We start from the raw sequence: 16,351 nt of genomic DNA, 5'->3' as shown, positions 1-16,351 counted from the left end.
ATGGCCAGTCAGTCCATTTAGCAGCAGGAGGAGCGCTGAACCCTGTCGGTCACTGTCTGCCTCACTCCGATGCCGGGCGACCGAGAGATAAACACCAACTGATCGCACAGTGTGGCATGGCCCCGTCTCGCGTCTCTCCACCTTTCCACACTCCTCCATTTTTCCTCCATTCATTCCATCCTGTATGGCCACACCTCTCCCTCCTGACCGGGTCACGCTGTCTAAAAGAGGTGATGTTCCTCTCTGAGCTCATCTAGGTAGGACCACTCGCTTCATCACCAAGATATAGGAACGCCACACTCACATGGCCACAGCAGCATCCTCTGATGGGCTTGAGTGTGTATCCTTCACTTTTACTGGCCCTGTTCCATGTTTGGACATTGCCTCTCCCTTCCCTCCCACAAGCTCCCCAGCCCACCCCTGTCCTTTGCCCCAGGAGGAACAGTTGGGGATATGCAGTGGTCTGAGTGCGGAGATGAACTGGGCTGGTCGTGGAGGTTAGTGGTGGGACTGGTTGTTTGGGTGTTTGTGTTAATGAGGTCTGAATGGATGGAGGATGGAGGAGGCTGGCTGACCTGTCTGGGCTGTGCCCTGCTCGGGGCTCCCTACCCCAGCCCTCTGAGGGCCCAGGCAGGGCCACCCTCCGTTAATCTTCCAGCTGTCCCTTGGGCCTGTGTGGGGACACGTCACTGCATCATCCCTTCTCCCTCATGGCCACCTACTCCACGCTCCTCACTTTTCAAAACTCTCTCTCATGCCCCCTCTCTCTCTCGCTTTCTCTCTCTCCTTGTCCCATATGTACTAGCCCCCATTCATATTTTAGCCCATCTCAGCTCCTCTCGTCTCTTCTCATCTGTGCCTCTCCCCAATGCCCCATAAATAGTGCAGACGTAAGCTGGTAAATAAGTGATGCTTCGCCCCTGATCAGCGCTGTTAGACCCAGCCTGCCGGATCTGGATTCCTTTACTGGAAACTTCAGAGACTTGGCTGTTTTTTGTGTGTTGTTGTTTGTCTCCCCCAGGTATCTCAGAGCCCCCCCCCCCACACACTCACCAACCCTCACCCCTCCATGGTCTGCTGTCATTCGCTGACAGCATGGCTGATCTTTACACTATTTAATTTAACCCTCGAGGGAGGAGTGTGGGGGGGGGCCCACCCAGCGCTCCACCCAGCGCTCCCCCTCTGTTGGCATGTGTGTACACTATTTCCTTTAGCACTAGTAAATATTTAACTCCAGTCAGCAGTTTGGAATGAGAGGAGGGGAGGGGTCTCTGTCCTTCGGCATGTTTGTTTTTTGATTCCTCCTCCTCCCTCCCTCTACATCCAGAAAGTATTGAATATTTGAGGGCAGCGCATTCTCATCCAAAGCTATGCTGCTATGACAGTACTGTAGGAGCTGGGGTTTGGGTCTTAGAGCAGAGATACAGAGTGCCGGGAACATGGGCTGCAGCGTGTACACAGGCAGTCCAATTCGGATCTTTTCACATCAGATCATTTTCAGAGCTGATCTGATTGGTCAAAGACCAATTAAATCAAATCAAAGTTTATTTGTCACGTGCGCCAAATACAACAGGTGTAGGTAGACCTTACAGTGAAATGCTTACTTACAGGCTCTTACCAATAGTGCAAAAAAAGTGTTAGGTGAACAATAGGTAAGTAAAGAAATAAAACAACAGTAAAAAGACGGGCTATATACAGTAGCGAGGCTATAAAAGTAGCGAGGCTACATACAGACACCGGTTAGTCAGGCTGATTGAGGTAGTATGTACATGTAGATATGGTCAAAGTGACTATGCGTATATGATGAACAGAGAGTAGCAGTAGTGTAAAATAGGGGTTGGCGGGTGGTGGGACACAATGCAGATAGCCTGGTTAGCCAATGTGCGGGAGCATTGGTTGGTCGGCCCAATTGAGGTAGTATGTACATGAATGTATAGTTAAAGTGGCTATGCATATATGATAAACAGAGTAGCAGCAGTGTAAAAATAGGGGTTGGGGGGGCACACAATGCAAATAGTCCGGGTAGCCATTTGATTACCTGTTCAGGAGTCTTATGGCTTGGGGGTAGAAACTGTTGAGAAGCCTTTTTGTCCTAGACTTGGCACTCCGGTACCGCTTGCCATGCGGTAGTAAAGAGAACAGTCTATGACTGGGGTGGCTGGGGTCTTTGACAATTTTTAGGGCCTTCCTCTGACACGGCCTGGTGTATAGTTCCTGGATGGCAGGCAGCTTAGCCCCATTGATGTACTGGGCCGTAAGCACTAAGAAAGATCCATATTGGGCTGCCTGTGTAAACGCAGCCATGGAGGCAAACCACTAACATACAGTGTGTGATCTGTGTCTGCTGTTTCTGATTGGACAAGTAGTGCACTGAGCAGTGTCTTTGTTCGCCTCATGTACATTCACGTTAGCAAAGGTATTTCCTTAGTTAGTCCTTGTCTATGTTCTCTGCTCTAGCTATGCTACGGTGTGTGAATATTGTAGTGTGTGTCTGTACTATGGATGTATTTGTGTGTGTGTGTGTGTGTGTGTGTGTGTGTGTGTGTGCGTGTGTGTGTGCGTGTGTGTGTGTTACTGGGGAGTTCTTAGTTTGCTCATTATGGCGTGCCACAGTGTGGAGGCAGGATTTGATCTAGGTGTCCCAGTGACAGTCTCTGGTTGTGTCCCCGCTGTGCAGAGTGGCGCTCCATGTTATTAGAATGGGGACCAAGAGATCTCTCTGCAGACCTCCCCACCCCAGCCCCCCGCCCCTTCCCAAAACCTCCTGCAAAATTATGGGCCAGCTCAGAGCGCTGCAGTCTGGGGACTGCATGCACCACATACAGGATGCATACAGCTGTCTGACTTGGCATACCTGGGTCTGTCTGAGCTGCACCACAGAACACTATGGTCCACTGTGGTAGCCTACACGGCTCTAGTTGTCAGGCAGCGGTGTGAAGCTGTGGTCACGGTATCAATGGTATAGTCTTTCACAGCTCGATAAACATATTGTACAAAAACAACACTTGAGATGAGAACCAGGATGTTGGTTCAGTCTTTGTGTATAGCATAGCAAATGTATCAACTTCTGAGGAGATGGAGCGTAGAACATACTATCGTCCCTCACTACCTCAGCCCCAGGACATGTTTAAGTTGTTTACCTGTTTTTCTGTGTTTTGTTTTCATTCTCATCCTGCACTGCGAAAGAAACTCAGACAAATTTGAGTGTGGTGAATTCAAATGAAAAACGCTCTACATGGGGTGAGCTAATCTTCTGAGAAAATCAAGACATTCACATCCTGTCATCTTACCATGTTGTGTGTGTGTGCATGTTATTTCCTACAAGTCTCTGAAAGGGGCAATGACACCCTGTATAATACCCACACACATTCCCCATTGAGATTCTGTCACAAACCTTCCCCTCGGGAAAAAACCCTCCTTAAGTGACAGTGTGGAATGAAGAGGAATGAAGAGAGAGGGAGGGAGGCCATGGCTGCCCTGACTCTCAGAGAGATGAGGTGTCTGGGAGAAAGAGGAGGAAAGATCCACAGGGATAGAGTCAGCTCTTCTATTTCTCTGTTCTTCACTCTCCATCCTTTCCCTTTACCTGTCTGTTGCATTCCATTACATGTATACTATCAAACACAGAGAGCTGGAGAGAGACATGGAGGGAGATGGAGGGAGAGGGGAAGGAAAGAGAGAGAGGGGAAGGAAAGAAAGAGAGAGAGAGAGAGAGATGGAGAGAGAGAGGAAGGGAAGGGGGGCAGTTCTCTATTCCTGGACCCTCTCTGTTTCAGTATGTCTGCCTCCACAGAGCAAAGCATCGTCCCTAGTCAGATATAACAGTTCAAAATCAAATCAAATTTAATTTGTCACATGCACCGAATACAACAGGTGTAGACCTTACAATTAAATGCTTACTTACAAGCCCTTAACCAACAATGCAGTTTGAAGAAAAATAAGAGTTAAAAAAAATGTTTACTAAATAAACTAAAATAAAAAATAAAAGAGCAAAAATAAAATAACAATAACGAGGATTTTACATGTGGTAGTGGTACAGAGTCAATGTGCGGGGGTACAGGTTAGTAATGAGGCTATATACATGTGGTAGTGGTACAGAGTCAATGTGCGGGGGTACAGGTTAGTAATGAGGCTATATACATGTGGTAGTGGTACAGAGTCAATGTGCGGGGGTACAGGTTAGTAATGAGGCTATATACATGTGGTAGTGGTACAGAGTCAATGTGCGGGGGTACAGGTTAGTAATGAGGCTATATACATGTGGTAGTGGTACAGAGTCAATGTGCGGGGTACAGGTTAGTAATGAGGCTATATACATGTGGTAGTGGTACAGAGTCAATGTGCGGGGGTACAGGTTAGTAATGAGGCTATATACATGTGGTAGTGGTACAGAGTCAATGTGCGGGGGTACAGGTTAGTAATGAGGCTATATACATGTGGTAGTGGTACAGAATCAATGTGCGGGGGTACAGGTTAGTAATGAGGCTATATACATGTGGTAGTGGTACAGAGTCAATGTGCGGGGGTACAGGTTAGTAATGAGGCTATATACATGTGGTAGTGGTACAGAGTCAATGTGCGGGGGTACAGGTTAGTAATGAGGCTATATACATATGGTAGTGGTACAGAGTCAATGTGCGGGGTACAGGTTAGTAATGAGGCTATATACATGTGGTAGTGGTACAGAGTCAATGTGCGGGGATACAGGTTAGTAATGAGGCTATATACATGTGGTAGTGGTACAGAGTCAATGTGCGGGGGTACAGGTTAGTAATGAGGCTATATACATGTGGTAGTGGTACAGAGTCAATGTGCGGGGGTACAGGTTAGTAATGAGGCTATATACATGTGGTAGTGGTACAGAATCAATGTGCGGGGTACAGGTTAGTAATGAGGCTATATACATGTGGTAGTGGTACAGAGTCAATGTGCGGGGGTACAGGTTAGTAATGAGGCTATATACATGTGGTAGTGGTACAGAGTCAATGTGCGGGGGTACAGGTTAGTAATGAGGCTATATACATGTGGTAGTGGTACAGAGTCAATGTGCGGGGATACAGGTTAGTAATGAGGCTATATACATGTGGTAGTGGTACAGAGTCAATGTGCGGGGGTACAGGTTAGTAATGAGGCTATATACATGTGGTAGTGGTACAGAGTCAATGTGCGGGGGTACAGGTTAGTAATGAGGCTATATACATGTGGTAGTGGTACAGAATCAATGTGCGGGGGTACAGGTTAGTAATGAGGCTATATACATGTGGTAGTGGTACAGAGGCAATGTGCGGGGGTACAGGTTAGTAATGAGGCTATATACATGTGGTAGTGGTACAGAGTCAATGTGCGGTGGTACAGGTTAGTAATGAGGCTATATACATGTGGTAGTGGTACAGAGTCAATGTGCGGGGGTACAGGTTAGTAATGAGGCTATATACATGTGGTAGTGGTACAGAGTCAATGTGCGGGGGTACAGGTTAGTAATGAGGCTATATACATGTGGTAGTGGTACAGAGTCAATGTGCGGGGGTACAGGTTAGTAATGAGGCTATATACATGTGGTAGTGGTACAGAGTCAATGTGCGGGGGTACAGGTTAGTAATGAGGCTATATACACAGGTTAGTCCAGGTCATTGAGGTATAATGTACAACTGAGATGTGTTGTTGCGGTACAGGACAAGCGCTGCGTGGTGTGTTTCCACTCGTTGCCAAAACAGGACCGGAACTGTCATGGCTTTGACAGTGACGTATGAGCTGGGGTATTGTCCCTGAGTGGGTTCTCCTGGCACTAAACAGTGTAGAGACGTGGTTGCACTGTGATCTGATTAACCACAGTAGAGATGTGGCTCGATCACTAGATCAACGTCATACATCACATCACTCACCACACTGAGGGCGTGGTAACGACATGGAGGTGATACTGTATGTGGGGTCTCTGTCTGTCTCTCATTCTCTCTCTTTTCCTCTGTCTCTCTCTCCATCATAGAGAACACACAGGATGGGGTCTTTTACACCCTGATGTTCTCCATTCAGCAGCTGGAGGCTGACACAAACACACTATAAATCACACACCACTGACAGCTCTACTAGGGAGAGAAGCTCACAGTCACACCATCAAACCTCCTCTTGAATATTCCCATCCCTTTCTCTTTCGCTCTACTCCTGTCTCTCTCTCCATTTCCCTCTCTCTCTCTCTCTTCCCTCTGGGTGGTCATTTTGTTGTGACACCACAAAACAAAACGCAGCCGACTACATCAAACCCCTCCCCTCACCTATATGCTTTGTTCGCTGCTCTTAGCTTTTTTGTTTTTTTGTTTAGGGTGCATTGTAATCAAATAAGCGGGGTCCCCGGGGACCTGTGGGGATTGGGTGTGTTATGACAGTGACACGGAAAGGGAATGGGAGTGTGCTCTGGTGATCAGGCCCGGAAGAGCGAATGGGAGAGCAGCGCTGCATGTCTCTCTGTACTCTGTCACCCATGGCACAGTCCGTCTGGGGCCCCTGAGCTCATCTGGCACTCAACACTCCTCTACGCCCCATAGAGTCTGTACGGATCTCACTGCTGTGCCACAGGCCCCCTCTCTGTTCTCTCTCTGGGTGTGCACGTGCGTAGTATGTGCACATTTTTTATATCATATTGTATATTGCTAACCCCATGTTATATTCCACAGGATATACTTACACCCCCTTGTGTCCCATTCTATAGTTCGAACAGGATGTCTTGGTAGGTGTGTTATTGAGGGAAGATGAGGGACTGAACCCCATAGCTGTAAGCCCAAGGAGGGATTCATTAGTTACACCAGCTGTATCAGGACAGGACCTGTAATACTGTATATCTACAGCCATTTCAGTGAGTGTGTGTTATGTTTAAATAAGTCTAACCAGGTTAGTGTGTTTCTGTGCGGTTGTGTGTTATGGCTAGCCAGTTCTATGGATTTGTGTGTGTGTGTGAGTCTTTTGGATGTTAGCAACAGGGGAGGGGAAGTCCCTCTTGGGTGATAGGGTGGGGGCCGGCGGGAGCATGGCGAAACAGGACATGGCTGGAGAACGGGCACATTTATTTGGTGGGGTGGTGGGGTTGGGGGGGGGGTTGTTATTTGTAGCTCACTCCCCAGTGAGTTTCCTGTCTCTCGGAGGTGAAAACCTGGGAACATATGAAGCTTTAAGACAGCCCATCTGTTAGTCTCCGGCCCTTGGAAGACTGTCAACGGTCTAAAAATAAGCCACACTAAAGTGAACCAGGCGGCAAAGGTGATTTTTCATTTTGTGTTAAAAACAGAGCAGAGCAGAGAGGGACAGGCTAGCGCCGAAAGCAGTATTTCCTCTTCCTGTGGCTGTTTGAGATCGGGCCATATAGGCTAATCAGAGTATGCTAGACTTGCTTAGCGATGCTACTACAGTAGATCATGTCGGTATGTTATATCACCACAGACAAGATTTAACGCCCTAGCTGTTCAAGTGTTCCCAAATAGTGGGCACGTCAGTTATGGCTGCTGCTATTCTGCAAAAGCAAAAAGAAATGTGTGAAAGTTGTTGTTCTAGTACATTGATGTGCAGAGCAGAGGACTGTGTTTGTTAGAGGATTCCTGGTGAACTGACATGTTTAAGTCTCACCACCCCTGCCTGCTCCCCAGAGGACTGTGTTTGTTAGAGGATTCCTGGTGAACTGACATGTTTAAGTCTCACCACCCCTACCTGCTCCCCAGAGGACTGTGTTTGTTAAAGGATTCCTGGTGAACTGACATGTTTAAGTCTCACCACCCCTGCCTGCTCCCCAGAGGACTGTGTTTGTTAGAGGATTCCTGGTGAACTGACATGTTTGAGTCTCACCACCCCTGCCTGCTCCCCAGAGGACTGTGTTTGTTAGAGGATTCCTGGTGAACTGACATGTTTAAGTCTCACCACCCCTGCCTGCTCCCCAGAGGACTGTGTTTGTTAGAGGATTCCTGGTGAACTGACATGTTTGAGTCTCACCACCCCTGCCTGCTCCCCAGAGGACTGTGTTTGTTAGAGGATTCCTGGTGAACTGACATGTTTAAGTCTCACCACCCCTGCCTGCTCCCCAGAGGACTGTGTTTGTTAGAGGATTCCTGGTGAACTGACATGTTTGAGTCTCACCACCCCTGCCTGCTCCCCAGAGGACTGTGTTTGTTAGAGGATTCCTGGTGAACTGACATGTTTAAGTCTCACCACCCCTGCCTGCTCCCCAGAGGATGCCACAGAGCCTGGAGCCGTGAGGTGCCGGGGGGCCAGGGGGCCCTGCGGCGGCGCCTCAGACGCCTGATTGAAAGTGACATGATGGCAGCCCTGTCTAGGTCCTCGCGCGTTGTAACGCAGTTAATAAAGCGCGTATGTTGGAAACGTAGATTTCATTTTCCTTTATCTTTATCTCCTGCCTCCCCTCTCTCTCCCCCTCTGCTCTCCCCTTTCCCTCCTCCCTCTTCCTCCCCCCAGTGTGTGCAGCAGTCTCACAGTCTCTGCATTAGTAATGCGACTGGGCCATATTTCCCATGAGCCCACAGCTCGGCAGGATTTAGCCTCTCTTTTATAACCAGTTTAGGAAAACAATGACAGCCTAGATATTGACTGAGCAGTGAGGGGCTGTTCTGCCCATTGCACAGCCTCCCTGTGTAGAGGGGCGCTGTTCCATCCATCACACAGTGTCCCCCTGCTACACTGTGACATGCAAGCATGCTCTATCCGTTTAGTTTGATGGTACAATACAAAGGACTAACACTGTCAGTGATGTTCTACCTTTGTTAGTACAGTGGTTATCTTGTCGACTTGATGTCTTTGTCTTGGCAGTGAGGGAGTTGAAATGTGATGTTTGCTATGTAGATATTTGTAATGTGAAGTTGTTAGCCATTGATGTTGTGCAGTCTGATGGGAGGAGGAGGTTGTTTCAGGATCAACTCTTTGCTAGTTCTTCAGGTTGTAGGGGTGTAATAGTAATGGTGTTTGTCAGGTATTGGGGTGAAGTGTGTGTTCTCTGGCCGATGACAGGGTGTGTTTGTGGTCTCAGTCTCCAGTCTCCTCCTGCTTAAAGAGTGAGAGCAGAGCCCTCGATCTCCTCATCCTGGAGAATATATCAATTACAGCTACATAGGACTGATGTCACACTGAGAGTCATTATCAGATTCAGAGACACACACCATTCGCACCATCGATCGCCTACGGCTTGATCAATACCCCAGCCCCTGACGACGCTCTGAAATGAAGAGAGCTGAGACTAGCATCACAGTGTGTATGACTGTCTGTGTGTGTTCACACTGATTAACACATTTAACAAGAGCTACTTTTCCATTACACCAACCCAGTATTGCAGGCTCTAGTGTGTGTGTGTTTGTGTGTGTGTATGTGGGTTCTCTTCTAGTTTGAGTTGTATGGGAAACGGTGTATCCATCCTGTGGAATGTGCAGCAGTGTAGGTGAGGGTGTTTGTGTGGCTCCTCCTCTCCTCTCCTCCCCCTGTCTGTGCTGTTTCCATCAGGCCGCTGCAGTGCTGGTGTAACCCAGGACCCCAGGGACTCAGGGAGCAGCCACTGCCTCTCAATCCCCTCTTTCTGCAAATCAATACACACCAACAAAACCCTGGAAACCTGGGGGAAAACATGCACGCACACACACTCCCTCTCTCTCTCCCTCTCTAACACACACATACACGCAGACACACACAAACACATTCATGCACAAAGATGGGGCAAGGCTACGTCCCAAAAATGCTATTTTCTGTCACATAAGGAGACAGTTGACTCAAAGCAAGCACACATGAAACTGACATGTGCCTATACATGATGATGATGAAATCAAGATCTAATATTCTGTTTTCTGTAAAAATGTTCTGCCTCCGTTCTGGCTGGAGCTCTGCTTTGGTCTGCTTTGGCCTGAGTAACAGGAGAAACAGGCAGATGGTGAGCCAATCCTGACCTCTGCTGGAGGGGTGTAGAACTGCAGGTGTTGTGGATCAGAGAGAGAGAGAAGTGGTTTGCTCTCATAATGGGGTCAGTGGCTCCCAGTGAGAGACGGCTCCTCGCTGAAGAGCCCTCTGTGCTCGTTCCCACTCACATACGCGGGGGAGGGGTGCAGGAAAAGAGGGAGATGGAGAGAATGAGCGAGAGACAGAAAGAGGAAAAGAAAGACTGTCCCTGAATGGCTGCAATCAGCCAGTCTAGGGCTTTAAGACCCGGGCGCTTGGCCTTCTCTGCTGAACTAGTGCAGCCTGGCTCTGCCAACAGTCGTGTGCAAAATATGCGCACCAAGATAAGGCCCAAAGAATAAGTATTTATCAACGGAAAACCATGTTTAATCCTTCCGATTTTTCCCCTTTTTCTTTTTTCATAGTGGTGCACAGAAATATGGGCCTATCTGTGAGAGATTAATCTTGGAAAGCAGCTTTTAGCGGGAAGAGGGGGATGATTGCTGAGCTTTCCCTGGGAATTGGGTTTATGGTCCCGGGGAGAGCGCAGACGAACCAGCCAGCCTACCAGAAATCTCCCTAACACACAGGCCTCTGGGAGCCCCATATCTGCTGTGATTGATAGTTTAACTCTTCACATCTATCTGGTCTGAAGTTATATACCCTCTGGTTGAGGTGTGCAGAGAAACCAGGCTCCTGCAGTTGTTGATGGTGGTGTCGTGGATGTAATTTTGATAAAGGTGTTTTGTGCGTTATTAGGAATTCATGTGTTGCGCTCAAGTGCTGTTGGAATGTGGGCCTCATAAGGTATTGATATGGTGTTTTCAAATATTTATAAGAATATCAAAAGGGATGCGAGCCTCATAAATCTGAATAAACAAATCATTGTTTCATGTTGCCATGGATAATGAAGACCGCAAAGCAAAGACACAATGAATATAATATGACGTTTGGGTTTATCTGCAGCTCGATATATGATGTATAATGGGTGTGTGTGGGTAGAGCAGGTAGTCCGTGTTACAGGAGGCTAGGGTCCTCCGATGGACAGACAGACATGACTGTTGTGTATAAAGAGAGGTGTAGGGATGGTGGGGTAGGTGGCTGTGGGGGCTTGGAGGTGTGGGCACGTAGCTTATTATTTCTCTCCTCATGTGTTCTCCTCTCTTCCCTTCCAGAACCACACACTGAGCCAGCACGCGCAGTGAGACTAGGCCCGGCAGGACTCCTGGCTCAGCCCAGAACCCCGACCCAGGCCCGGTGGGGGAGGACCATTTCAACATCACAGCCAATCAAAGTGTCATTTGCTACTCACATGTAAAACTCTAACGATTCCGCCACCAGGCACAGCTATTACGAGCAGTGGGGAATGAATATTAATGGGATATGCTATTAAAAAAGAAAAGGATATAAAAAAAAGGAGATGGAGAGAAAAGGTATTGTACGTGCAGTATTTTTTATTGTCCCTGCTACCCGGTTGTGCGTTTTTTTTTAACAAAAGAAAAAATTGTACAAAAAAAGAAATGCCCTTAGTCTCTGATTTTAGTCTCTAGAAATGCATCATTTACCTTGTCCTCTGTTGCTTCTTGTATCAAACTTCATAGGTGCCAATTCTTTTCAAATTTTTTTGCATATGTTTTTACTCTTTCGTTATTGTACCTTTTTATTTCTTGCAGTAAATAGGTACTCGTGCTGTGTTGTGATTGTTTGTCGTAATATTTCTGAGTTTTCCTCCTTTTTATGATTATTGTTATATATTTTCTTTTTTGTAATTACAAAATAAAAAGACAAACAAAATAAAGTTAAGAAAAACATAATGGTTTGACTGGATTTTCCAGTCTATGGACCTAATGGTTATTGTAAAAATGAATATCATCAATTTCAGTGCAACTGGATGATGTCTGCTTTTTAAATGTGAATTAACCAGATTGCAATAACTAGTACAGTCAAAAAAATGCTAATAAATCATGAAGAAAAGGAATGTGTGTGTGTGTGGTGTGAGTCTTGTTTTTCTAATGAAAACCAGTGGCAACCAGGAGAGAATAACATACCTTCACTACAGCAGCTTTCAATGTAAGCCAGGGGTTGGAACCGCTTCAGGGAACAGAACTGAAAACCATAAAATAATGAAAATATTAGAGGAACAGAATCAGAACCGGGAACGAAAGAGGTCTTTACTGTTCCATTATTTTAAAAGCATGGGAACCGGTTAATAACTGACTGCTATGCAATCCCTCACTCTGTCACTCAGAAACATATATTCCAGCGTCTGACTGCCAGATGGAAATCTTTGCCAGTGGGTGTGCGTGTGTGTGTAGGCTACCTGCCCCTCCCCCTCCGAAGCGTAAGTTACTGTAGCCTACTGAAGACAATTCAAGCATCATTCAGACATTGGGAGCAATTTATAATTTTAATATTTGTTTTTATTAGAGAAGAATGAATGAACTTTTTAAATGCTAGCTAAGGATATTATAGTTCACATAGGTTTTATTAACTACAAAAAGGTAAGATGTGTTTTTAATTCTAGTGCTTCTTTGGTCCAATGTTAAGTCAACTCTCAGAAGCTCAGACAATTAAAGTTCCTCCATAGAAGCCATTCCTCCTTAGGTATAATTCTCTGGGCCTAATTCAGATAATGCATGTCATAAGATGCCCAGTGCTTCAAGAGAAGCCGCCTCCACCCTCTCTCCCCACCTGAAAAATGTCAGTAGCATTTTGCATCCCTTCACTTGTCCAGACATAACATAGTAAACCTAAACCACTCCAATTAGTAAGATATGTTATGTATTCATTTGTGGATATCTGTCCATTTCATGTATGTTGCAAATTAGATTTTTTTTTGTAACCTTTATTTAACTAGGCAATTCTGTTAAGAACAAATTCAAATTCACAATGACCTCCTAGGAACAGTGGGTTAACTACTTTGTTCAGGGGGAGAACAACTGATTTTTACCTTGGCAGCTCAGGGATTTGATCTAGCAACCTTTCGGTTACTGGCCCAACGCTCTAACCACTAGGCTACCTGCATCCCCAGGTAGCCTAGCCAATACGTATGATATATCACAAATTACAATTTGTACGATATGTTATGAATTGCAATTCCTACAATACTTTATGAATTTGCTAAATGTATGATATGTTACAAAATCCAATTTGTTGTGGCTAATGTTTGCTAGGTGGCTAATGCTAAAGTTAGCTAGGGGTTAAGGTTAGCTAACATGCAAAGTTGTTGCAGAGTAGCTCAAAAGTAGTAAGTAGTTTCAAATTTGCTAATTAGCTAAAATGCAAAAGTTGTCACGGTTGTCGTTGGTAATGGAGGACCAAAACGCAGCAGGTATGTGTACGCTCATCTTGACATTTATTAACTCAGAATGAACACACCAAAACAAAACGAACTACGAAACAGTCTTGAAAGGCTCACTCAGCAAAACAAGACGCAATCTCCCACAAATACACAGACAAACACACCCAACTAATATAGGACTTCCAATCAAAGGCAACACCACACAGCTGCCTTCAATTGGAAGTCCACCCCAATTAACTCAACATAGAAATAGATTACCTAGACTAAACATAGAATTACATAAACAAGGAACAGTGCCCAAAAACCCCGGAATACATAAATCAAATGCCCTTTTTAGAAAAACCATCACCCCGAACCACATAAACCAAATACCCTCTGCCACGTCCTGACCAAACTACAATAACAATTAACCCTTATACTGGCCAGGACGTGACAAAAGTTGTTCGTGATGAGATTCAAACACGCAACATTTGCGTTGCTAACATGCCTACCCATCCACCCCGACCAACCACCCTACTTTTGTTTTGCCTGAATTAACATATAACATATCATCCTAATTTTAGTGTCTTGAATTTATATTTACTATGTTACGTCTAGTCTATGAGATCAGGCTGCATCAGTGACTCTTCAAGGGAGATATTTTTCTATCTGAAAATTGATCATAATACATCTATGAAATGTAATATGCAAAGACATGACTTCTGTTACTCAGAACATTTAGGGAAAAGAGATGTTTGGGGACATGATCATAAACTGATTGTGGATCTTGTTTATGATTTTCCCCCCCACTTTTACATAATTATGTAGGGCCTAATATAATTTATATAACTGCAACAATGTATATACTATTTATAAAACATTTAATCTGAAAGTGGAAACGAAATGCCTAGTATAGCAGGATAAAAATATTTACTCCACAAATCATTCACTGATGATTGAATGGACTTATCTATAATACATGTAATATCATATTTCCCTATATCCTACAACATTTATTGTTTATCATATCAGACAAACTTATTTTCAATATATGACATTGACATCTGGATTATACTAAATATAACCGAGCGAAATATACTTTCACATCATCTAAAAACAGCCATATAAACCTCTCCTCTCTATCAATAATAGACTATTGGTTTGACGACCATACGGCCTTCTGCTTTAATTGCATCCATGTGTTTAAGCAGCTGGTTCAGCCGTTGAATCTCATGGTTCTTCTGGACAGAAGGTCGGTACCGTTCCCAGAAATCAGTCATCGGAACGCATTGACATACCACAGTGCCCTGGGAGCAGTTGAACTTCTTCGTTTATGGGAGGGAGTCAACTTGCCATATTACTTATTTTAACTAGGCTACAACTGACAAATGCATGTGTATCTTTTAATATTGTCCAACTTTCCTTGAGAAATTAAGGGAAATGTTTTAATAATTTACTATTTTCGTTTTACAATTCAAAAGGCTATATTTTGAGCCCAAAATTAATTATAATCAGAATGTATATTTGGTAGATGTTAGAAAATATGTATCATAAAGACAATGCAATGGTTATAGCAGGTTATAAACAATCGGCCTATGCGTAATAATATTTGATAGACTGCGTGATGGTATGGTTCATTGGGCCCTGAGAGGTCAGCAGAAGACATTGGGGCTCCTGCCAGCACACACAACCGGTGCAATTGGAAACAATATTTAGGCCAGGGATGGGCAACTTTGATGGGGGTGGGGGCCACAAAAAATAGGAACTCATCATGAAGGGCCGCAGTGGCTTGTGGGTCTGTGTACCCACATCCATACCCCTAGCCTTTTGGGGGCCCTACGCGAAAATATTGTTGGCCGCTAGACTAACTTACCAATCGAAAAGCATGTAGCTGACATGGGCTAATTGAGTGACTGTCAGTGACTGACATGACAAAAGAAAAAGCGCTGATGCACAACCACATTTCAAAACTTCACCTTGTGTATTCTATTATTGTAACTCTCAACATTAAACTGAGACCCCAACTGAGTTTTTTTGTTTTGGTGTGGGTGGGGGGGATTGATCCATGGGCCTACAAAAGGGGGTAGCGAGCCACAAGTTGCCCATCTCTGATTTAGGCAATTTTTTGTCACTTTGTCAGAATTAGCCAACAGAAAGTTATCGCTATCATGTTGTCCTTTTTGTTCATTAAACCTAAGTGAGAAATTGAGATATTGAAATTAAGGAAACAATATAAAATTTGTAACATTGCATTTCAACAATTCTGCATGAGAAAGCCAGATGCTGAGGAGAGGAATCATCAGTGTAATTAAGGTTACAGGAAAGAAGAATAGTCTACTAACCATTCCAACCAGCTTTGCTTTAAAAACATGGCATACAATTTAATTGAATAAGCTATGTAAAGAAATAGAGACTATACAGTGTCAAATTTGAATCATTAAAGTTTCTGAAATAGCAACAGGTCTTGTTTTTGTCCTGCACTGTTGGATCTGTGCCAGCGGGTGAGAGCGCGTCAATGGCATCGCACCACAGCGTGTATCAGCTCAAACCATGGCACACTGTCGCGCCAGGACGTTAGGGATCCTCAATATTTTACAGCAGCATTTTCAAAGTGTTAAAGGACAGGAAAGTGTGAGATCTAGACACTCAGAGGCGTTCGCTCTGATGCCAGGTATTTATGGCAGTGGTTTTGTCATTCTCAGAGGAAAGACATTATATTTGTTCTACCTATTTAAGTAGTTTCCATAAACAATATTAGCTATCGTTTTGTTTTAGACCTTTTTTAATATAAGAACTGTTGACTCTCCCTACGAACTGTCAAGCAAGGAGTAACCTAAAATAGCAGGAGTAAAAGAAACCTTAGAAACTAGAACCCCTACATATTGGCCTTGACGAGAAGAAAAAAAACTTTGGGGGGAGATTATCTTCTGCACTGTTCAACCAACCCAGTAAATGTGGAGGAAGTGTTAAGATGGTGTGTCACCTTGTTAATGTCCAAAAGCGGAAGTCGCATCACAGGCTATCGTTCCATTTCCCCTGAAAACCAGAACATCTAGTTGTTGGGAACTTGGCAGAGGCTAAAAGACGATTTATGGTCAGTCCGGTCCTGTATTGGCCGTACAGAATTTACTGTGACGCAACCTCTGCAGAAGTCAGGGC

At 44.9% G+C, this 16,351-nt stretch overlaps 1 protein-coding gene across 3 annotated transcripts in view; it reads left to right on the top strand.

Annotated features, from left to right (window-relative positions):
* LOC106573705 (zinc finger protein 423) overlaps positions 1-11,890 on the top strand; it is a 137,762-nt gene extending 125,872 nt beyond the window's left edge. For all 3 annotated transcript variants that reach the window (XM_014148998.2, XM_014148999.2, XM_045697177.1), the window contains one exon: positions 11,088-11,890. In XM_014148998.2, coding sequence (XP_014004473.1) covers positions 11,088-11,117 — 30 coding nt within the window. In that variant the 3' untranslated portion in view covers positions 11,118-11,890. The remainder of the gene's footprint in view (positions 1-11,087) is intronic.
* Positions 11,891-16,351: the final 4,461 nt, after the last annotated feature.

The sequence above is a fragment of the Salmo salar genome, chromosome ssa16 (assembly GCF_905237065.1).
Source record: "Salmo salar chromosome ssa16, Ssal_v3.1, whole genome shotgun sequence".
NCBI lineage: Eukaryota > Metazoa > Chordata > Actinopteri > Salmoniformes > Salmonidae > Salmo > Salmo salar.
This window is presented reverse-complemented; position numbering and strand designations above follow the sequence as displayed.